The 24,676-nt window shown below is 47.0% G+C and overlaps 1 protein-coding gene across 15 annotated transcripts in view; it reads right to left on the bottom strand.

Annotated features, from left to right (window-relative positions):
* The window catches only part of ASPSCR1 (ASPSCR1 tether for SLC2A4, UBX domain containing), an 86,770-nt gene that overhangs the window by 14,793 nt on the left and 47,301 nt on the right, over positions 1-24,676 (bottom strand). For 9 of the 15 annotated variants that reach the window (XM_037913796.2, XM_043528390.1, XM_043528394.1 and 6 more), the window contains 4 exons: positions 23,636-23,717; positions 20,549-20,615; positions 15,968-16,030; positions 15,566-15,618 (listed from right to left, as the gene is read on the bottom strand). In XM_037913796.2, coding sequence (XP_037769724.2) covers positions 15,566-15,618; positions 15,968-16,030; positions 20,549-20,615; positions 23,636-23,717 — 265 coding nt within the window. Of the gene's footprint in view, positions 1-8,972; positions 9,081-15,565; positions 15,619-15,967; positions 16,031-20,548; positions 20,616-23,635; positions 23,718-24,676 lie in introns of all 15 variants that reach the window. The other 6 variants (XM_043528393.1, XM_043528395.1, XM_043528396.1 and 3 more) reach the window with 3 other exon arrangements.

A 24,676-nucleotide genomic window follows, 5' to 3' on the forward strand; every position in this document is an offset into this window, starting at 1 on the left:
AAGACTGTTGCATGTTCTTCTCCACATTGAGGGGGGAGGCGAATTTTTATGACCTTGCGCTATATAATTAGTTCCCTGTGCAGTGCAAGACAGTATTGGGTTTATACTCCAGAGGAGGTGTGTGCCTGGAGAGCTGGGAGTTGCCTTAACTGTAGCCTTCCTATGCAGGGGCTGGTCAGAAAGCTTGCATGTAACTGCAGCTGGGTGTATCCCTACCTGTATTAGGCTGGTGAAAGTGCAGGCTGGAGGGCTTTGCAGCTTGTTACAGGTGTACAGTGTGAGAGGGAGCCCAGGCTGCTGTGTCAGGGGGCTCAGTGGTATCCCAGTTCCAGGTGGCACCCCAGGGGGAACCAGTAACATCAGGGTCTATGGGGCATTGCATATTATGGTATAAATGCCTAAATTAGAGGGATTTTTCCCAGTTAGACCAGCATCAATGACCCATGAGGACACATTTTTGACTTCGTTTTTATTGCACATTTTAATAGTTTGTACTCTGGAGCACAGAGAGGATCTCAGGCAGTGCTCTCTATCCAGTACTTCTAGTGCATATCCCCACCCTCCCTCCCCGCATCACACACAAACCCTGAAATGAATGAATGCTGCAAAAACATGCACATTATAACTATATTGCAATTTGGTTTACTGCATAGGTTCTCAAACCGTGGTCCGCGGATCGTTCCTTCTATGGTGCGCACCTGGGCGGCCGCACACGAGAGAATGAAGGGCTGCCCACCTAATTAGTGGAGCCACACAGGCTTGGCTCCACTAATTAGGTGCCTGGACCCTGAAGAAAATATTCATGTACGGTGAGGTGGTGGCCTTGGGGGAATAGGAGGTGGGGGGTGGGGCAGTGGGGTGAAAAGAGGGAGTAGAGGGAATTTGGGACATGTAGGACTGCAACACCAGAGAAAGAGGCAACTTTCTCCAGCTTCAGGGCTGCAGCTGCCAGGGAGAGAATCCCCTCCTTCCCAGCCCAGCTTGGGGGCTGCCGTGGTGGGGGAGAGACTACTGATATTAAAATGAGTTGTGTGCTTTTATTTGTAGAACAAAAACACGTTAATCATTATTTAGTTTTTTTATATGACACTTTTATCCAAAGCACTTTACAACAGTTAGCTAACGGTACAAACAACGTTTCATAGAATCATAGAATATCAGGGTTGGAAGGGACCTCAGGAGGTCATCTAGTCCAACCCCCTGCTCAAAGCAGGACCAATCCCCAATCAAATCATCCCAGCCAGGGCTTTGTCAAGCCTGACCTTAAAAACTTCCAAGGAAGGAGATTCTACCACCTCCCTAGGTAACGCATTCCAGTGTTTCACCACCCTCCTAGTGAAAAAGTTTTTCCTAATATTCCAACATTTGGAAAGATCATTAAGCGGTCTGCCGAGACTCAGCAATTTTCAAGTGATCAGTGGGAAAAAAAAAGTTTTGAGAACAACTGGTTTACTGAATGAATTCAGAAGCTCTACGATCAGTCAGAGACTCCTGTCTAAGGGGGAACTTGCAGCTGCTAGGATGAGAAGCATTCTTTCCATTATATGATCTGAAATTATTAGAGTGCCACAGGTCTGCTGGTAGTCTGATGTTAAAAGATTAATAAGAAAATGAGTGCTTCAAAGGGACAACCATATAGATGCAGAAACCAAAGCAACCAGCATGAAATACTGCACAGCAAGCAAACTCCACCCCACCACCAAACACAGAAACCACCACTTGGGGAAGCCAATGGATCAAAAGCATCTCTGACAAAAGAGCAAAGAGCATCTCCAGAACGGAAATAAACAGAGCCACAGCCAAAGGGACATTCTGCCTAAATAGCTCTTTCCTGTTTAATACCCAAGAATAAAGTTTCCCAACCGGCAGGCTACAACCACTGAGATGGATACCCTGAGACAAATATCAGCTGGCAGAGGGGTTTGAGGCCAATTCAACTTTATCAGATAAGGTTTGCACATGCTATCTTGACAAGGCTGATAAAGGGAATCCCAGTAGAAGGAGCACTCAGTGACCCACTGCGTGGAGGTCAGAAGGACGTGGCCCCTGAAAATTAACCAAAGAGCTGGAGAGAAACATTTTTAAAGCAGAATTTCTGTGCTAAATCATCTAGTCTGAGGAAGTCCTTAATGCTGCCCACAATGCCTATTTCCTCATACCACCTTCTGGGTGCTGTCATCAGCTCCTCAAAATCAGTGCAAGACACAGGCAGGCACAAAGCTTTATGGGTAAGGCTACGTTTATGTCACAGAGGTCATGGAAGTCACAGAATCTATGACTTCCAGAGACCTCTGTGACATTCTCTGCTTCATCCCCAGGGGCTGCGGGGACTCCGGAGCTGGCAGCCAGTGGGGCCCTGGCAGGGTTCCAGTGACAGGCGACAGACTCCTGAGGAGGGGACACACCTCGGGCGCGTAGCTGGGGGTGTCCCGTTTTCTCGTTGGGAAATATGGTCACCCTGCAGCTCCCAGCTGCTGTGGGTGGAGGGGGGCCCCCCCCTGCAGCTTCCAGCTGTCATGGGCAGAGGAGGAACCCCACAGCTCCCAGCCACCACGGTCGTGGTTTCCATGAATTTTTGTTTAGTGCCCGTGACCTGTCCGTGACTTTTACTAATAACCACCATGACAAAATCTTAGCCTTATTTTATGAGAAGTAAGATTACTACCCAAAATCCTATCTGCCCAGAACATCCTGAACAGACAAGAAATGGTCTAAGACCCCAAACAGTGAAGGTGTGCGCCAGGTTCCAGGCTGTACCAAGAAGGCTGAATTCCAGTGTCTGCCTCACCAGACCAGCCATTGGAAATGCCTCTATGATGGGCTGACCCTGAATGGGATAGGTTTTCTTCTGAACTTATTTTCAAACTGTTGCCAGAACTGCAAGCCCAACAGCAGAGGCGGCTTCACACAGCCCAGGGACATTGTCAGCATTGCTAAAGAACAGAAATGCAAATGACACTAATGAAGAAATGGAACCAGAACAGAAGGGACAGAAAGGAACAAACAGCTCCCCTGGAGTCCCTCCCCAGGGTAAAGGCCAGCGGGAGCCTTTCCCGACACTCAGAGAATTCTAAGATCTGATTAGAAAAAATAAGTATTTATATGGAAGAGTATGGGTTCCTTCAGATCCTTTGAAGGTGGGACCATGGCCATCTGCTCCCTTTACTGTCTCGGCTTTTACAGAGTCTGGGATTCGTACCTTCTGCTCACTGTTTCTCAGCACTAGTTCACAGATCAGTGCTGTAGTCTCTGCTAAGCCCAAGACCTGAGTCATGCCAGTGTCTGTCCCTGTGATGAGGTGGGAGGGAGAGAAGGGAAAAAGCATCTTTGAGAAGTTCAGCTAATCTAGAATAGCACAAACAAGCAGCTGGGGCTGTAAGGACCCCATCGCTGAGCACTGCTGCAAAGAAGCCTGCAGATGATCCAGTTCTGCCCTTGAGAAAGCTATGAAGTAATTCAATGGACATGGGGATAATGCAGCCAGGAAAAAGAGCAATAACAAAATATCAAAGCAATGCCTTGAAGTCTTTATAGGTTCCAAAAACTCCATGTTGTTGCCAGTCTGTGCGCTCACCATACTGTAAACACACACTTCAGAAACAATTCCTTCTACCAGGCTTCTTGGCAAATAAGTTTCCAACATTTGTTTCCCTGATTTTGATTGCAGCCCTTTACTATGGCTATCAAATTTAATAAATACTTGTGACTCCAGCAGCCTTATTGGGTGGGTGAAAGAAGTGTCAATAAGACTATATTCCTCCTCTTGCGCTGGCTCCCAATTCAATATCAAATCCATTGCAAGATTCTGGCTCTGATTTACAAATCTCTCAATAGAATAAGCCCACTCTATTTCAGAAATCACTCCATCAAGGCAGTTCGATGTAGAGGGAGAATGATCCAGTGACCAGGGCACTAGCCCAGGATTTGAGTTCAAGTCTCTGCTCTGCTACAGACCTCCTGTGTGACCTTGGGCAAGTCCCTCAATCTCTTTTCTTCAGTTCACCATCTGTACAATGGGGATAACAGCCCTGCTGCACAGGGATGTTGTGAGGATAATACATTAACGAGTGTGAGGTGCTGAGATACTGCAGTAATGGGGACCAGATAAACAGACGTATTTATCCAGCATACCACATGTTCAAACAGAGGGTGCCAGAGGCAAAGCCTTCTTTACAGCTGACTGAAGGCTCTAGAAACCCCTCTGAAAGCTGATCAGGAAGAGCCTCACCATTTTCAGGCCACACTATCAGACTCCCCTCTGTAGCAGAGCTCAAAGAACAGAAGCTGAAGAAACTGAACCAAACGGATACTGGAGGATCGGCTGCTCTTCTGCATTTTCATCCCATTTTCTGTAACCCACATGTAGAATTGAGACACTATGGCACAAGCTGCTTTAGAAAGAGAGAAGACACAAAAATCTGAAGCTGCTTTGCACATGAGCCAACAAGCATCAAACCAGTCCCTGCTCCTCTTCTCCTGGGGTTCTATCACTGTGTCCCATTTCCCCTCTCCCTAGAGTTCAGGCACCCTGACTGGGAAGCATACGTCTAATCCCCAGGAGTGAAAGGAGAACAAATAAAAAACCAAAGGTCGATAGACTGGCATTTATACAATAGGCTAATCGCAGGCTGAATGGATGGTCTCATATTTATATATAAGTGGTCCCTAAGGATGGGGAGACTCAAATTAAAGCCCTATAACCAAATCTCAATGTACTCTCCCTAACAAGTACCTTTGCATTTGCCAACGGTCATGTTACTCCTGAAATGAACATGCAGCCTAGCAAACGTCCCAAGCAAAATCCGTTTATTTTGAGATGTTTGCTGCTGCTCTGATGAGATTTTTGTAAGACAGAATGAATACATAATAGAGCTTGAAAAGATGACAATTAAATCTGCAATACCATGTACAATTCTGGTCCCCTCAGTTCCAGAAAGCTGAATTCAGAGTGGAGCAGGTGCAGAGATGGGCTGCTAGGATGATTGGGGGAGTGGAGGGCTCATCTGACCAGAGGAGACTAACGGAGCTTGGCTTGTTCAGCCTAGCAAAGGGAAAACTCGGAGGGGATTGGATTGCTCTCTATAAACACATTGGGGGCAAACCCCAGGGAGGGAGAGGAGCTATTGACACTAAAGGACAATGCTGGCACCAGAACAAATGGAAATAAACTACCCATGAATACATTTAGGTTGGAAAGTAGAAGACCCTTTCTAATATCAGAGGAGGTAGGTTCTGGAACAGTCTCCCAGTAGGAATAGAGGGGGAAAAACAACCCAACTAGTTTTAAAATGGAGCCTGTTATGTTTATGAACAGGATTATACGATAGAGTTCTCTGTGACAACAGGGGACTGGAGTCCATGATCTAGGAAGGTCCTTCCAGTCCAATGTCCTTAAATGTTAATGAAGAAATACAGCATTACCAGGCATGAAGATTCTATAGGGCAGGATACAGTTGTCTGGGGTTTTTTGAGATTTGGTTTAAACCTCTGCTGGGTTCTACAACAACATAAGGAACATCCCATTAAGTGAAATGTCACAAGGACATGTACACATCTAGCCCCCTTGCTAGCAAGTCACATTGGGTACAAAGCGCTGTAAGTGCCTGTTACTATGGCCTGGACACAGAACACTGGGAACAAGGGCTGTACATTTTGGAGGGACAAATATAAAGGACACTTGTATTCACTAAAGCAAGGCAACCCTCCCCCACCATAGAACCACCAAAGAAACTGTTCCTTTGGCCTACTGGCAGCAAAGTCAGGCTTAGGGCTCCCAGCTGTTCCTAATAAACATTACCCACATCCTGCTTCTGTTACTGGACGGAGAGAGAAGTCCCACATTCTCGGCCCTTCCATTAGCTGTGCTTCATGCCAGGACACAGCCTCTCTGCTGGGGTGAAGTGCTCCAAGGTCCCCTAAGTGCAGATCTCCACTTCTCCAGTACTGGAGGCCAGAGGCTCTCTGCAGCTTACTCCATCTAACCCTGAAGCCCACCAACCCCAGGGAGCAGCCCTGTCCTCCCACCCCTGTATTCTGACATCTAATTCTGGGAGTGGGAGCAGATTCCAGCATAGAGGCCTCCCTTCCAAATCTCATATATTGGGTAGAGTTGGGGATAGGAAGCCGCCTCCCTAAGGAAAGCAGAGGCCTAAGCAGAGGCAAAGGCCCCACAGAAACTTCCATCTGGAGCCAAGCCCCATCTAGTGAAGGGTTCGGTGCAGAAGCCTCCTCTCTAAGCCCCATCTCTACAGGAACAGACACAAGCAGCACAAACCTGCTCCCAGACTCAGGATTTCACTACTTGGCAAACAATACTGGAGCATGCCAGCAAGTCAGAGAACCGGTGTGCAAATCCTCCTCCCCCACACTGGTGCCCAGACAGGTCCAATAACAAATACACAACCTCTCCTCCTGTTCTGTGCTGGTGTAATTTTACTGAGAGCACCAAGGTTTAGGCGAAGCAGCCTGATTAGTAACAGCAGCCCATAAAAAGGGCATCCAACAATAACAGAATTGCCAGGGACATGAAAGCCAGAGCAGCTTCCGCACCCATTTCTCTCCAGAGAAGAAAGCCCCCTTCAGCCCCTGCCAAGCACTCAGATCTCCGGCGGCAGGGAAAGTCTATCCAAGCAGAAGACATTACAGCATGGAGCCTCCGCTGACTCAAGGCAAAAATTACAGATGAAAGACGATTTATGCTGGTAGCGGGGAGCAAAGTGTCACCCAGAATCAGCCAACCTAAATTGGGACAAGGCACCAGCCTAGTAAGTTAGAACACTGTGGTCTCCAGCAGGCAGACCGGGTAATTGGAAGGGTATGAGGCACTCTGAACAGGAATCACTCCTTCCCAATTGATGCTTCTTCTAAATAAAGTTTTTATAAACACACAGACTCATTCCTGTCTCAATCAGACCATGATGCTACAGAGCTGAGGGCCCCAGGCCTGGGACACAGGCAACATGGCCACTAGCACCAAACTCAACCCCTCCACTCCACAAACCCACTTCTCATAGGAGGCTGTTTTACACCCAGCTATCAATAAACAGCTTCTAGGTTTTAGTGTATGTTGCTGAGGTGCCCCTCCCCTAGTTCACATTCCCAACAGTAGGGGGGCAGGGGGAAGAACACACAAAAGTCTGCTGCCACCAAAGCACTTTAAACAACTTTAAAAACAGGAGGACCCCAGGCCTCCTGCCCTCTCCCCTCCCCCTCTTGCCCACACCTCGCCCTTCCCTCTCTCTCCACCTCATTTTAATCCAGTGATATTCAGACCTCAGTGATTCAGGAGCCAAATTAGTGATCATCACCATCCAAAAGAGACACAGGAGTGTGAATTCATTGTTTCATTTACACTCTCTCTACAAAAAGAAAAGGAGTACTTGTGGCACCTTAGCGACTAACAAATTTATTTGAGCATAAGCTTTCATGAGCTACAGCTCACTTCATCGGATGCACACAGTGGAAGTCAGCTATAGCTCACGAAAGTTTATGCTCAAATAAATTTGTTAGTCTCTAAGGTGCCACAAGTCCTCCTTTTCTTTTTGCGGATACAGACTAACACGGCTGCTACTCTGAAACTCTCTCTACAATTACTCTCACAGCAAAATGACTGACCAAGTATTATTTTATCAACTACAACTGGTTAGCAGCGTAGTAAAAGCATCCTGATTGGTTAATAATTAAATCACAGTGTTTTAATATCACGTGCTGCAAAGAGCCGCAAGGGAGACATTAAAGAGCCACTTGCAGCTCTGGAGCCTCAGTCTGAGTGTCTCTGCTTTCATCCCTCCACCCAATCTCAGGCCTACATTTCTTTTTGCCTTCTCCCCCTCAAGCCTCCCACTCCAAGCCTGTACCAACTTCTCTCCCCTTCAAACCAATCTTCCTCCTGCTTCCAGGTATGATGATCAGATGTCCCGATTTTACAGGGACAGTCCCAATATTTGGGGCTGTGTCTTATATAGGTGCCTATTACCCCCCACTCCCATCCCGATTTTTCACCCTTGCTATCTGGTCACCCTACTTCCAGGCAACCCGCTCAAAACTCTCACTCCTCTTCTCAGCCCTATACCTTGGCTTCTGCCACCACCATCTAATCATAGCAGTGTCACCAGTCTCAATCCCTGCAGTTCAGATTGTGAAATCATTTCCAATCTATCTTGTTTTCAGTCCTCTCCCCACTCCCTGAAACATTCACATTTGGGGATGGAAACTTCCTGAGAAGAATTTAGGAAACGTTTGGACAAGATCCCATCAGTTGTTTTCAAGTTACATTTTTTTTTTTTTTAAATCCTCAATGTAAAAATATTCCAGCGACCTTCCCTTAGTCCCAGCTTGTTTTTATAAATAGACTCTGATGAGCCAGGCAGGATTTACTAAGTTTTGGAGAAAAACAGGTTTTAACACAACAATTATGAGCTTTTGGAAATGTCATACTGAGTGCATGTAGCACGAAATTCCATAAAGCTGTTAACTGTACAGTTACATACCCATGTCCCACTTCCTGGTGTTTCTACCCCAGCCATCATAGATAAAAATAAAGGTGGATACATACTGCACTGGCAGTGAACTGGGCAGATACTTAATTCCAGGAGTTAATAAACTCAGCTGCTGAAGCAGAGAGTGTAAAATTAAGTGGCTTCAGAGTAGCAGATCCTGTGAGCATACCAAACAGCGTAAGTCATGTCTACACCTGAAATGATTTGCCACTACAGCTCTACCAGCAAACCCTCCTACTGTAAACACAGTATGTAACAGCAAAAATCTTTACTAGTACAGCTTATAACTGGACTCCTGAACTAAATAAGTTATTCTGGCAAAAGCACTTGTGTGTCAGTAAAAGTGACTACACTGGGGTTGTTGCTGGTATAAGCGCGTCACCCCCAGACAGACAATGCTATACCAGCAAAAGTTTCTACGTAGACCTGCCAGACTAAGGAGTTCACAGCGTCTTTGTTGGTCCACATACTCACCAGGCTTGATTCCCCCCATGGTAAGTCCTCATTTGCACCTATACAGAGTGTGTACAAAGTGCTCTCACTGGTGTAAGTGTTGATTTCTGGTAACTAGCACTTTACACCCTGAAAAAGATTTGGAGGTAGCGGTGGATAATCAGTTGAACATGAGCTTCCAGTGCAGTGCTCTGGCCAAAAGAGCTAACGTGATCCTGGGATGCAACAACAGGGGAATCTCAAGTAGGAGTAGAGAGGTTATTTTACCTCTGAATTCGGCACTGGTGTGACCATTGCTGGAATATTGTGTAGAGTTTTGCTGCCCACAATTCAAGAATATTGATAAATGTGAGAGGATTCAGAAAAGAGCCACAAGAATGACTGAAGAATTAGAGCTTAAATTCATAACTTTGTTAAGACACTAAAAACCATGGACTTAACAGACACACTGATTTATGATTTATTGCAACAATCTATAACTAAGGCTAAGGTTTAGTCATGGGTATTTTTAGTAGAAGTCAGACAGGTCACGGGCAATAAACAAAAATTCACAGGCCTGTGACCTGTCCATAACTTTATAAATACCCATGACTAATCTTAGCTGCTCCAGGGGGTCCTGGGGCCCCGCTGTTGCTTGGAAGAGGGGGCAGGGGCCCCGCTGTTGCTTGGAAGAGGGGGCAGGGGCCAGCCGCACAGGCCGCTGCCTGGGGCCACTCCAGCAGCAGCAGTTGCAGAAGTCATGGAGGTCCCGGTATCCATGACTTCTGTGATCTCCGTGACAGACTCACAGCCTTATCTATAACCCACTAACAACCCCAGGAGCTCCTTTCACGCTGCCCTGTTCCTCCCTATGACTGGAAGGGTGTTGACAGGGCAATTCACCTTGAATGGTCCCATGAAATATGTGTGAACGACTTATGTTAACCAATCTGTTCCACACTGTATTTAGCTCCGACACTGCTGAGATAGTCTATACTAGAACTTACTTCAGTATAACTTGTGTCACTCGGCATAGGCGCCAACTCCGTGGGTGCTCCTGGGCTGGAGCACCCAAGGGAAAAAATGGTGGGTGCAGCCCCCCTATCAAAGCCACTACCTCCCCCCAGCGCCTCCTGCCCACTGGCGGGCCCTGCCAATCAGCACCTCCCCCTCCCTCCCAGCACCTCCCATGGATCAGCTGTTTTGAGGCATCAGGAGGCGCTGGGAAGGAGGAGGGAGGAGCAAGGGCACAGCACACTCCGGGGAGGGGGTGGAACTGAGCAGGAAGAGGCAGAGTGGGGGCGGAGCTGGGGTGGGAAGAAGCAGAATGGGGGTGGGGCATTGGGGAAGGGGTGGAGTAGGGTGGAGGCAGAGGGCGCATCCACAGCAGATTAGAAACTCAGCACCTATGTTGTTCAGCATGATCCGTTAAGAAACATAAAAGTTATACTGACCTAAGTGCCAGTGTAGACAGTGCTATGCCTGTGGGAGAGCTTCTCCTGCCGACATAGCTACTGTCTCTTGTGGGAAGTGGAGTAATTAAGCGGACGGGAGAGTCTCTCCCATTGGCTTAGAGCATCTTCACCAGACAGTGCATCGGTGCAGCTGTGCTGCTAGGCCATGTCTACATTACCACTGATGTCAGCAAAACTTATGTCACTCAGGGGTATGAAAAAAACCCCCGCACTTGAGCAACAAAAGTTTCGCCCGCGTAAGTGGTTGTGTGCACAATACTACGTCAGCGGAAGAGCTCCTCCCACCATCCTAGCTACTGCGCTCATTGGGATGGTTTTATTATGTTGACGGGAGAGCTCTTTCCCATCGGCATAGAGCAGCTACACAAGTGATCTTACAGTGGCGGAGCTGCATTGGTATGATTGTGCAGCTGTAAGGTCTCTAGTGTAGACATGACCCCAGTGTAGATGTAGCCTAGTAAGTTTCCCAGACCTGAAGAAAAGCTCTACTTAACTTCAAAAGCTTGTCTCTCTCACCAACAGAAGTTGGTCTAATAAAAGATACCATCACACCAACCTTGTCTCTCTAATATCCTGGGACTGACATGAGGGCTACAACACTGCACATGAAGAATTAGAAAACATTCCTTATAGCGATAGACTCAAGAAGTTCAATATATTTAGCTTAACAAAAAGGAGGCCAAGGGATGACTTGATTCAATCTGTACTTATCTACATGGGAAAGAATATATAATAGCGGGCTCTTCAGTCTAGCAGAGGTGGTGTAACATGATCCAATGGATGGAAGTCAAAGCTAGACTAATTCAGACTGGAAATAAGATGTACATTTTAAATGGTGAGAGTAATTGACCACTGGAACAATTTACACCAAGGGTAATGGGCGATTCTCCATTGCAGACAATTTTTAAATCAAGATTGGATGTTTTTTCTAAAAGATCAGCTATAGGAACTGTTTTGGGGAAGTTTTATGAACTGTGATTTACAACAGGTCAGACCAGATGATCAAAACGGTCCCTTCTGGCCTTACAATCTATTAATCTATACACCCACTTTGCAGAGGTGTAAGTTATTACGTAGGCTGTCAGGCCCATTAGCTAACAAATTCCACTGGTATCAGCAGCTGCTCCAGAACTAGAGAGGCCAAATGAACTGTATTTTTCTCACCGTCATCCCTAAAACCAAATGCAAAAATAATTGTGTTAAATGAAATCTAAAAGCTGCAAAATCAAGCACTAAAATGCCAGGAAATTCCAAGAGTTATATTCTCCATAATGTTCACTTGGTCAAGTTGCCCATACCAGACAGAGCAGTTTATATTCCTGCTCTCCTTATTATACATGAAGTTCCATGTATTACTGTTCAGGGGTTCCCCCCACAGACCGCACGGGGCTAAGAGTGGGCACGACCTGTGAGTCCGTGACAATGTTATTCGTGAATTACCATAAAACCTACAGGGGGTTTATAAAGTACCTGGGTTAAGAGTGGAACATAGGAATTGTCAGACTGAATCAGCCCCATAGGTATATCTAGTCCAGTATCCTGTCTCCAACAATGGCTAGTACCAGATGCTTCAGAGGAAGGTAAATAAAACAATGCGTCAGGCAGATGTGGAAAAATTGGAAAGAGTCCAGCGGAGGGCAACAAAAATGATTGGGGGACTGGAACACATGACTTATGAGGAGATGCTGAGGGAACTGGGATTGTTTAGTCGCGGAAGAGAAGAATGAGGGGGGATTTGATAGCTGCTTTGAACTACCTGAAAGGGGGTTCCAAGGAGGATGGATCTAGACTGTTCTCAGTGGTAGCTGATGACAGAACAAGGAGTAATGGTTTCAAGTTGCAGTGGGGGAGGTTTAGGTTGGATATTAGGAAAAACTTTTTCACTAGGAGGGTGGTGAAACACTGCAATGCGTTACCTAGGGAGGTGGTGGAATCTCCTTCCTTAGATATTTTTAAAGGTCAGGCTTGACAAAGCCCTGGCTGGGATGATTTAGTTGGGGATTGGTCCTGCTTTGAGCAGGGGGTTGGACTAGATGACCTCCTGAAGGCCCTTCCAACCCTGATATTCTATGACTCTATGAATAATTTGTTCTCCATTAATCCCTAATAGTTAAAGATTGGAACATGAGATTTTATATCCTTTCCAAATCTTGTTAGCAATAGTTATAACAACTCTGGATATTGCTGTTATCTATATAAGCATCCAATCCCACTTTGAACCTTGCTAAATTCTGAGCCTCAACAACACCCTGTGGCAATAATTTCCACAGATTACCACCCAGTGTTAAAAATAGCGTTTCTTTTTTTAAAATCAGTTTGGATGGGTCATCTTTCAGTTTTGTTGTGTATACCTTTGGCCTCGTGTTATGAGTCTAGGAAAACAGAAGGTCCTGCTCAACCTTCTCGAGACCATTCATCCTGCAAGAGAAGGCCAAAATGGGAACTGGAGGAAGAAGTTGTAGATGAAGAATGTGACCTACACACCAGAGGAACTGAAAAGGAAAAGGGAGGAGGGCATAGATTGGGAGTTAGGATATGTCTACACTGAAAATGCTACAGTGCTGAAGCTGACCTGCTGTAGTGCTTCAGTGTACACTACCTACGCCAAAGGGCGGGGCTCTCCTGTAGGTATAGGTACTCCACCTTCCCGAGAGGCAACAGCTGAGAGACACAGCGATGCTGATGTAAGTTCCCAATGCAGACCAGCCCTTAGAGAGGCAGGTGGGATCAAAAGGGGTTTGTTGGGGGCAGGGATAAAGGGAAGTCAGAAAGCAGAAGGGAAGGTGTCCCTTCTCCCCCCACCCACTCCAGTGCAAATCATCTCCCATTACTTCCCATTTTCCAATCATGTCATTAGAAATTGAATCACAGTTTCGTTTATTTTCCTGGAACTTCCCAGAGCTCCAAACAGAACAGCTTTCCCCCATTTCCTACCGCAGCACCTGCGTAGAAATCTGAGACAGCATGCTGGGTGGCAGCTGTGGGCAAATGGCACAAACCGGGGGAAGCTGGGAGGCATTGCCCTCACACTGAGTGGGAAAATTTCCCAGTTCAAAGGCACGAGGAGCTTTCCATTGGCATTTCTGTTATTAATTAAAATGCATGAAGTGTCTTTGAAGAGAAAAACACTTGGCTGGCTGTTTTCCCACCAAGACGACATTGTGTGTCTCTCAACACTGACTGTCCCATGCCTGCCTGGGGCTGGGCTGCCAGGCTCAGGTGGAGAAAGCCAGGTCAATACAGACGCAGCAACACTCAGGCAGTGTAGCTGGGTCCAGTGCAATTCCTGAGCCACTGACCAGCCATGGCTGTGATCAGTACCAGGAGACTCAGGAAGGTGAGCACACTTGAAACATTCCTTAGTTGTGGCACCTTAGAGACTAACATTTATTTGAGCACAAGCTTTCGTGAGCTACAGCTCACTTCATCTGAATGCGTCCGATGAAGTGAGCTGTAGCTCACGAAAGCTTGTGCTCAAATAAATGTGTTAGTCTCTAAGGTGCCACAAGTCCTCCTTTTCTTTTGCGAATACAGACTAACACGGATGCTACTCTGAAACCGTTCCTTAGTTGGGGATCCTGGGCAAAGGCATTGTGACAAGGAGAGGAGCTCAGCCATTAGCAAATCTTGTAGAACCACCATCTTCAGGGCTAATTGTAGCTTTTGGTCAAGGGGATTCGGCAGGCTCCAGGCCCAGGAAGGGATCAGGCTGTGGGTGTGAACGCAGGTGCTCATACTATTTGTCTCCATGCAACAGCTGCACTTGTCTCTCCTCCACATGGCCTGGCTAGGAAGGTGTGGAATTTGGAAAGCTCCATTATAAACAACTTCAGAGGAGCTCTAATCCCTTCCTAATTCAATATGTCGCCAGAAAGGCGCTCTCTCACATACACTCCGGAAGCAAAATCTCCCATTACATTCTGTCTCACTCCTCACCTTACAAATGATCTTTGGCATATCACTCTACAAATGACCACACTCTAGTCCTGAAGGGAAGCCCTGTCTATACACAGTGAAGTTGCTAGCAAAGTCAATGGTAGAGCTATTTCACTGTCTCTCTAATAGTTCTTAACTCCAAAGCAGGCTCTGTACTGATACTTCAGTTAGAACACGTTACCTGGCAAGTGCAAAAGCCTCCAGGCAGAGTCGCCCTAGGGTACAGCGAATAGGGGCGACCGCCCTGGGCCCTGCACTTTGGGGGGCCCCGCACTTCATGAGAAGGTGGGCACGGAGATGAGGTGGGAGGTGGACAGGGGGGCAAGGAGGAGCCCTGCTACCAACCTCCCGCTCCCCCAAGCGCCTCCTGCCTGCCAGCGAGCTCCGCCAATCAGCGCCTCCCCCTCCCCCGCCAGCGCCTATCGCCGATCAGCTGTTTCACGGCATCTGGAGGTGCTGGGGGGAGAGGGGGGAGGAGCGAGGGTGGAGCGTGCTCGGGGGAGGAGGTGGAACTGAGCGGGGAAGAGGCGGTGTGGGGGTGGGGCCTTGGGGGGAGGGGTGGAGTGGGTGCGGGGCCTGAGCAGAGCAGGGGAAGCACCCCCTGGCAGATAGAAACTCACTGCCTAAGTCCCAGGCCCCGCAGCCCCCAAGGGACAGCCCTATCCAGGAATTCCAGACTGCTGGAAAATTCACAACATGGAAAGTGAATCCTCCACAACACCCACGTCTGACTAAATCAACCTTCCCTAGCCCTGAAATCAACACTAAACCAAGAGAGACTATCTCCAGTGTCAGACCATTAGTCCCTTTACGTCTGGCCTTCTACCTCTTATAATGGCAGGTAAGGGAAACAGTTGGTTTCCTCCAGTATTCCACCTCCTGTCACAATGGGTCAGACGACAAGTCCGTCGAGCACAGTAACGGGCCTCTTGCAATTCTTCAAAGGGCGATTACCCAGACTCTCTTTAGGCCAAGGGTTCTGCCTCACACCTGACTAGAGAACTTAGGCACAACAATTTTCCATTCACCAGACACTGCATTTTGCTGCACACAGGGGACCGCTCAGTAAGGACCTTATGCTCTGGAAACCTGAATCCACAGGCCATAGCTGATCACAAATCTACAGAGATTATAGTATTATCCAACCTCCCTTTAGAATTATTACAGTGCCTGGTACAGTGGAGAGAGGGGGAGCATTTCAGACAGGAGAGAAGTAGTACTTACCTGGAAGAGGGTTTCATTCTCATTACTCAAGATGGCTCTGGGAGGTGCAATAACTGAAGTTAAAGAACAAGTTACAATCAGGAAAGCAAGTAAACCAGAACAAGCAGCAGCTGGTTTGGAGAAGGACTGTTTCCACTCAAGAGAAGGACACAACCTCACTGTCCACACATGCTTCAACTCAAGTCCAGGCAAGAGTACAGTATGGCTACAAAAATTAGTCTGAGGTGAGTAGGTTACATCCTTTTGCACTCCTGGGCCGTAGAGAGGAGACACAGTCCTACCTGGGCCAAGTATCAGGGCACCACCCCAGGGGATGGAGGGGAGATGGGCTTTGTGCCAGACCATCACTCCAGGGAAAGGCATGCAAGGGAAGGAATGGGTACAAGAAACCACTGGACTCACACAGGTAAAATGGCAGCTCTGCATCTGCAAGGTGGCTTCTCACAAAGTCTCTCAAAATGCCAACTGTGAAGTGAAGAAGAGAAGGGTTTGCAGGGTGAGGGGGACAGTCCATATCTCACACAAGCCCACCAACACAGCCCATATGCTGGGCAAGGGACACAGCCTGTTCCTCAAATACTCCCCCTTGCATGACAACAGAGTCTGTATATCAGGTACCTCTCTCTGAAACAAACATCACAGTTGTCACCACTATATCCCTCTCTGGAAAGAGGGAGCAGACCCGTTGGTAGCACCACAGGGTCCCAGCAAAGCAGATAGTGGGTACATCAGTGCATCAGCCCTTGCTTTCAGCAAAACTCCTCCTCCCCCCATTTCTCCTTTTAGGCCATAAACCGCACTTGGATTTCCAAACACACCTAGTCCTGATGGAGAGCGTACTCTACCTAGGTCTCATATAGCCCACCTCACCATAGTATCTGAGCGTTACCTGTCCATCAGTTCCTCCATCCACAGTATCCCCTTGGCCCTCCATTTTGGCTAAGGGATGGAAGGGAGGTCCTGTTTCTCTGAAAGGAGTCAGTGAGCCTTACATTTACTGCTGCAGGCTCACAAGGAATCTTCCCGGACACCCCCAGGGTCACTCATTTACACGGAAAATACAGCTCTGTGCACCAGTCACATCTGTGACAGACTGAATATCCTGAATGAACTTTACTGAATTAAGTTAAACTTAATTGAAGTAGCGTTATTACCTTTGGGGTACATTGTATTGGAAATGCAAATGTTTATGTACAACTGAGATTGTATGAACTTTCATTAGGAGGAAAACAAGATTAATGCAATCTATGGAAGGTATGTGGAAGTTCAAAGGTCTTTTTAGATCAATGTGTGTGAAGTGGATTTCCTAGGAAATACCTTGAGGTGAGGGGAACGCAAATTCTCCCCTCCAAAGCCACCTTTTGAAGATATGCCCTGGGAAGAGATCCCCATTGTATACTAATTACCTCCTCCTGGAAACTCTAGATCAAAGACCCCTGATTTGTATCAACTAGTCATGAGGATGCTTGTTCTGAGCTGAAGTGATGATGAACTTGTAACCACAGGGAAATCCTAGGGTGGGGTTTTGAAAGTCTGTTCTTGCCAGAGCCAGTGCTGGATTTGGGATGAACTCTGGTAAGCTTTGAGCATGTGCACAGGTTATTATATTGTTTTTAATATGTTTTCTCAGAAGCACTTTTTATCTTAAGACAAAAGTAGTCTTGTTTAGAAAGAGCTGTGTGGTAACTTATGTCTGTAGCAGTCACTCTTATCAGTCTCTGAAGAGAAAGCTAGGTGGTCTGCTTAGGCAGACTGTCTTTCCTGGCAGTAACCCAGTGAAAGCAGGGAACTGGTCAGTCAGGACATACCCTGGTAAGAAGTGAACAAGAAGTTTGGTCTCCATGCAAGAGAGGCAACAGCTGGCGAGCCAGAAGCCTGAGACTGGGTGCCACGGCTGGACCACGGAGTAATAACATCTCCTGTTGTTACAGACCCCAGTTGCTCCCTTCAAAAGGAAGCATCACTAGCTACACAAATGACTGAAGTTGCTGTTGCAACTAGATTGAGGATCTTTGGAACTTTCATTTATTCCTTTGATTCTACTACATGGTATTGACTCGTTACCAAGTTAACTCTTCTGTTATTAACTCTTCTATCCATCCCACCCCCAATGCCCTGGGAACAGGGTGGACAAAAGTCCACACCACACCTGACAAACAGAAGCTTTAAAATCTTGGACCAGACAGCCAGGAAGTCCGGATCTGCAGAGGGGAACAGACACCTGAGACTCTGGTCACCAATTCTCAGGTCTAATGAGACGACAGGTGTTTCCTGGGGCAACATCAAGTAGTCTAATTGGCAAGGGCACCTGACTCCACCAAAGGTGGAGGATCTAAATTAGTAGCAAGGAGAGCAATTGGATGAATACCCTGACATACTCCCTGCAAGAAACTCTAATTTCCCCACTATTCTGACTGAGCTGAGGACACCTGCTTTTTTGTTTTGGTCTTTGGTAACTTTAGACACAACAGCTAAATCAAGCCTTCTCTCGCACTCTGGCTGGAACAAGCCTCAACTCTAATGGGACAACACTATGTAGTATGGCAAGAATAGTGTGACCTCAGTTGGGACCCCACAGCTTTTCTGGCATGGCCCCCATCATGCAGTCCTGGAAAAAAGTCCTCTTTCTTTGTAGGTCTGCTAAAGGTGAATGTCTCCAACCCTTTTTACGCAACTCACTGAAGCAACATGAACAGACTGCACTAGCTCCTTACAGAATCATAGAATTGTAGGACTGGAAGGGACCTCGAGAGGCTATCTAATTCAGTGGTTCTCGATCGGGGGTATGCAGAGGTCTTCCAGGGGATACATCAACTCATCTAGATATTTGCCTAGTTTTACAACAGGTTACATAAAAAGCACTAGTGAAGTCAGTACACACTAAAATTTCATATAGACAATGACTTGTTTGTACTGCTCTATATACAATTAAATTTTAGTACAATATTTATATTGTAATTGATTTATTTTATAATTATATGGTAAAAAGGAAAAAGTCAGCAATTTTTCAGTAATAGTATGTTGTGACACTTTTGGATTTTTATGTCTGATTTTGGAAGCAAATAGCTTTTAACTAAGATGAAACTTGGGGTATGCAAGACAAATCAGACTCCTGAAAGGGGTACAGTACTCTGGAAAAGTTGAGAGCCAGCGATCTAGTCCAGTCCCCTACACTCATGTCAGGACTAAGTATTATCTAGACCAGCGGTGGGTAAACTACGGCCCGCAGGCAGCATCCAGCCCAACAGAGGTTTTAATCTGGCCCTCGAGCTCCTGCTGGGGAGCAGGGTCAGGAGCTTGCCCTGCTCTGCGTGTGCCATGGCTCCGCGAAGCAGCGGCATGTCCCCCCTCCAGCTCCAATTGGAGCTGCAGGGGCGGCGCCTGCAGATGGGGCAGTGCGCAGAATGCCTGGCCGCGCCTCCGCGTAGGAGCTGGAGATGGGACATGCAGCTGCTTCTGGGAGCTGCTTGAGCGCCGCCTGGAGCCTGCACCCCTGACCTCCTCCCGTGCTCCAACTACCTGACCCAGCCCTGATCCCCCTCCCACCCTCCGAATCCCTCGGTCCCAGCCCAGAGCGCCTTCCTGTACCCCAAATCCCTCATCCCCAGCCCCACCCCAGAGCCCACACCCCCAGCCAGGGCCTCCCCCCCTGCCCCAGCCGGGAGCCCCGTCCCACACCCTGAACTCCTCATTTCTGGCCCCACCCCAGAATCCTCATCCTATCCCACATCACAACCCCCAATTTCGTGAGCATTCATGGCCTGACATACAATTTCCATACCCAGATGTGGCCCTCGGACCAAAAAGTTTGCCCACCCCTGATCTAGACCATCCCTGACTGGTTTTTTCTAACCTGCTCTTAAAAATCTCCACTGATGGAGATTTCACAACCTCCCTGGGAAATTTATTCCAGTACTTAACCACCATGACAGGAAGTTTTGCCTAATGTCCAACCTAAACCTCCCTTGCTGCAATTTAAAGCCATTGCTTCTTATCCTATCCTCAGAGGTTAAGGAGAATAATTTTTCTCCCTTCTCCAACAACCTTTTATGTACTTGAAAACTGTTATGTCCCCTCTCAGTCTTTTCTTCTCCAGACTAAACAAACCCATTTTTTTCAATCTTCCCTCATAGGTCATGTTTTCTAGACCTTTAATCATTTTTGTTGCTCTTCTCTGGACTTTCTCCAATTTGTCCACATCTTTTCTGAAATATGGCACCCAGAACTGGACACAATACTCCAGTTGAGGCCTAATCAGCACAGAGTAGAACGGAAGAATTACTTCTTGTGTCTTGCTTACAACACTCCTGCTAATACATCCCAGAATGATGTTCACCTTTTTTTGCAACAGCGTTACACTGTTGACTCATATTTAGCTTGTGGTCCACTATGACCACCAGATCCCCTTCCGCAGTACTCCTTCGTAGGCAGTCATTTCCCATTTTGTATGTGTGCAACTGATTGTTCCTTCCTCAGTGGAGTACTTTGCCTTTTTTTCTTATTGAATTTCATCCTATTTTCTTCAGACCGTTTCTCCAGTTTGTCTAGATAGTTTTGAAATTTAATCCTATCTTCCAAAGCACTTGCAACCCCTCCCAGCTTCGTGTCATCTTCAAACTTTATAAGTGTACTCTCTATGCCATTATCTAACTCATTGATGAAGATATTGAACAGAACCGGACCCAGAACTGATTGCTGCAGAACCCCACTTGATATGCCTTTCAAGCTTTGACTGTGAACCACTGAAAACTACTCTCTAGGAACAGTTTTCCAACTAGTTATGCACCCACCTTTGAAAGGACGCCCACTCGGGTGGGTGGAGATGTGACAGTGCAACTAATTACTGCAGCTTCTTCAGAACTGTGTCACTCTCCCCAGCAGTGCAGAGATGCCTGGGGCCCCCCTCCTGTAACACTACTTCACAGATGTAAGTGGCACTGCAGGCTATTGTCACCAGACAGACAGAAGCAGGGATGCTCTTACCAGTTTCATTGGGGCGGAAGAACCCTTGCAGAACATGACGGTCTGGGAACTGGACTCTCAGCACAACCTGGTTAGAAACAAAGCTGCATCAGCTGAAACCTTCACTCTCAAAGATTAAGAGCTCCATTTAAATAAGCTAAAGTCAGGGCTCAGGTAGAGGCAAGGTTACCTCTGCCTCACAAGAGGCTCATACAGGATTGACTCTCTTCCTGAGAGGCTGCACCCAAGAATGTCAACTATTATTTGTATTGTGGTGGCACCTTGAGACCCGAAATGGGACGAGAACCACACATACACACAGACAGTGATAGCCCCTCTCCAAAGACCTTGCCATTTAATTTGGAACAACATACTAGAGGAGCGTAACAGTCAGCAGAGAGAAACGCAGGGAGAGGATGAGGGGAACAGAGGGAAGCTCACATGGTCACACAGACTGCTATATGCACCACTTGATGCTTCCAAGCCATTTTAAAATAAAGAAAGAGCATAAAAGTGGCCATACTGGGTCAGACCAATGGCCCATCTAACCCAATATCCTGTCTTCCCAGAGTGGCCAATGCCAGGTGCCCCAGAGGGGAAGAACAGATTAGGGAAATTATCAAGAGATCCATCCTATCATCCAGTCCCAGCATCTGGCAGTCAAAGGTCTAGGTACACACAGAGCAGGAGGTTGCATCCCTGACCATCTTCGCTAATAGCCATTGATGGACCTGTCCTCCATTAACTCACCTAGGTTTTGGGTTTTTTTAAAAAACCGATTTATAGTTTTGGCCTTCACAACATGCTCTGGCAACAAGCGCCACAGGTTGACTGCGTGTTGTGTGAAGTACTTCCTTTGTTTGTTTTAAACCTCCTGCCTATTAATGTCATTGGGTGACCCCTAGTTCTTGTGTTATGTGCAGGGATAAGTAACACGTCCTTATTCACTTTCTCCCCACCAGTCACGACTGTACAGACTCGATCGTCTCCCCCCCGTCGTCTTTTCCAAGCTGAACAGTCCCAATCTTTTTAATCTCTCCTCATACGGAAGCTGTTTCATACGCCTCATCGTTTTTGTTGCCTTTCTCTGTACCTTTTCCAACTCTAGTGTATCTTTTTTGAGATAGAGCGACCAGAACTGCATGCAATATTCATGGCGTGGGTGTACCATGGATTTAATAGTGGCATTATGACATTTTCTGTCTTATCATCTATCCCATTCCTTATGGTTCCCAAAGTTCTGTTCGCTTTTTTAGCTGCCACTGCACTCAGATGTTTTCAGAGAACTATCCACAGTGACCCCAAGATCTTTCTTGAGTGGTGACAGCTAATTCAGACCCCATCATTTTATATGTATAGTTGGGATTATGTTTTCTGACATGCATTACTTCCCATTTATCAACACTGAATTTCATCTGATCATTTTGTTGCCCAGTCACCCTGTTTTGTGAGATCCCTTGGTAACTTTGCAGTCAGCTTTGGATTTAACTGTCTTGCATAATTTTGTATTGAATAAAATTAATTCTCTCTGCCACTGAATGGAGCCATTATGAGCAGATGATTTCACATGCACATCACCGCAGATGTAAGCCACGTCAGACAATTAGGTCTTGTTTACACTTCAGAGTTTTGTCGACGCAAGTTATGCCAACATACAGCCACCACTGTAATTAAACCACTGTTGCATGTCCACACTATGCTCCTTGTGTCTGTGAAGCACACCCACAATAGCAGCTCTTGCACTGACACAGAGAGAAGTGCGCAGTGGGTAGCTATCCCACTATGCAACTGGCCGCTGGGTTCTTTGGGAAGGGTTTGCAGTGCCTTATGGGGTCAGGTACAGCATCACATAATGAGGGTTTCTCAATGCCATCATTCATGGGCATCCTACTAGATTGCCAGCTACTTTTCAGCTGCCCTGGTAACTTGCACCCCAGCCATCTGTCAGAAAGCATGGATCCTGCACTGTGTTCAGTATTGTGCTGTGCATTATGAACACAAGGCTAAAAAAGAGGAGCCCAACAGATTATTTGGGTGGAGGATGCCTTGAAGAAGCATTTTAACACTGAGCCACAGTAATGTGTTTTGCTGTAGTGTGCTGAGCTTGGCATTGTTTGTTTGCGCCATGCTAGGAGACTGGTTATCATTGCCGTGTGTGTGTGTGGGGGTGGGGTGGGTGGGTGTGTGTGTGTGTGGGTGTGAGAGAGAGAGTGTTGTGGAGAGTGAGTGTGTCAGCACGCTGTCTTTAAGTTCAGACAGCAGCTGGAAGCAACCAGTCCTGAGGCAGAAGCTGGTGGGCACAGATAGTTGGTGTCCCCCTGTCCTTCACCCCGGCTCAGCAGATACCGGTACACCAGGGAGCAGAGGGGGACACCCCAACATCATCCCCCGCCTCACTCCCTGGCTCTGCACAGCGCAAGTCTCTTCCTCTCCATGCCCCAGCAGCAGCCCGCCCACCCTGCCTGCTGATGTGTGCCGGGGAGAGCAGGATTCCACGTTAAAGTTTTGATTTGGTGATTCCCTCTGAGTTCTCCTACAGCCTCCTCTGCCCACAAACGCAGGAGATCCACCCCCATCCCCGTAGTCCACGCAGGAGTGCATTTGCTGCCGGGAGCCGCACGCTCAGCTGGGCAGTAGCTATATGAGCTCTCCATGCTGAGCAGCGTCAAAACTACCTGGGGCTTTGAAAGGAGAGAAGCACCTGTCTGGGTGGCTGGATGCAGAGCAGTGGAGTTCAAAACGGTAAGCAGAGTGGTCATGGTGGGCATTGTGGGATACCTCCTGGAGGCCAGTTACAGCAATATAATGAACACAGGGTCTACACTGATACTTTGTTGATCTATCTTTGCCACAAAAATCTCTGCCCTCTTGTCAAGGTGGTTTTATTTTGTTGGCAAAGCAGGAGAGTTTTGTCGGCGGGAGAAGCATTGTAGTGTGTACACCTCCACTGTTATGCCAACAAAACTGTGTAGTGTACAAGGCCTTAGAAACCCTCCCCTAAGAGCAGCTGCAAGCGCTTAGGATCCTGGTGGTCAGAGTTTGGGCCCTGAAGCTATCTGACCACTAAATTTACACTCACCCAGAAAGAGGAAAAGGAACAAAGGCTACCTTTGGGTAATGCTCTAACTTCTCCTTCATCTGAGCTTCTCTCAAAGATTTTGTCATCAAGGGAGCTTCTTCCAGACGTTTCCTAAATAGGGTGAGAAGGAGACAATCTGTTAGTTCTACCACTAAGATTCATCTTGTTAATGTAAATGTAAGGCAAAAACAGGCCAATACAGCCAACTGCTGCTCGATGTATTCCCCACTCCCACCTCCATACCAGCTGTACTCAGATCCCAGTCCCTTCAGCACACCTTCCTCTCCACCACCAGTAAACCCAGAACTGCACCACCACAGCCACCCTAAAAGCCCAAACGCAGGTCCCTCCACATTCTCTCCTTCCCCATAAAGCTCTGCTCCACTCTCTGTGCATGACCACCACCACTTGGCAACACTATTCTGAACCAACTCCTAAATCTGCCCATAACATTACCTTGGAACTCCTTTTTACTTCCAGATATATGAGATCCCAGAACATTTTGAATATTTGTACCAGTACAGGTTCCCTCTTAAGCAGGATTCATGGATTCTCTGCCATTTCCCCTTTACACAGAACAGGGCTCCAGAGCCTCAGCATCGTTTAAAAAAAAAAAAAAAAAAAAAATCTTTCTAGCCCTCATGGTTGTGAAGAAAACCTTGAGAACATGACCCAACTGACACAACGATGCCTGCTTGACTTTGTAGACAGCCTGAATCAATAACTCAGACAAGTGTAAACATCCCTCTTCACCTCAATCATGGGGTAATAACTCTGAAACCTCAAAGTGACAATTTCACTCTGGACTATGAACTGTGAACTGTTTCACGGTGCATCACTGTAGCAGAATCATTCTGCTAATGTGCTTATCCCACAATCCCAAATTGCCACCCACACATTCCCAGATGCAAAAACCCAAATGACCCCATCCCAGGACTCCCCCACATTGATGATGCAGTTAATTCCATAACAATACAAAAATATACAACATATTGAAAACTGGAGACGTGGGGGCAGCATAAAGTCAGTTGAATTTCATATCAAATCAATTCTGTACTGATTAAATGGAA

This window comes from Chelonia mydas, chromosome 14 (genome assembly GCF_015237465.2).
Source record: "Chelonia mydas isolate rCheMyd1 chromosome 14, rCheMyd1.pri.v2, whole genome shotgun sequence".
In the NCBI taxonomy this organism is placed as follows: domain Eukaryota; kingdom Metazoa; phylum Chordata; order Testudines; family Cheloniidae; genus Chelonia; species Chelonia mydas.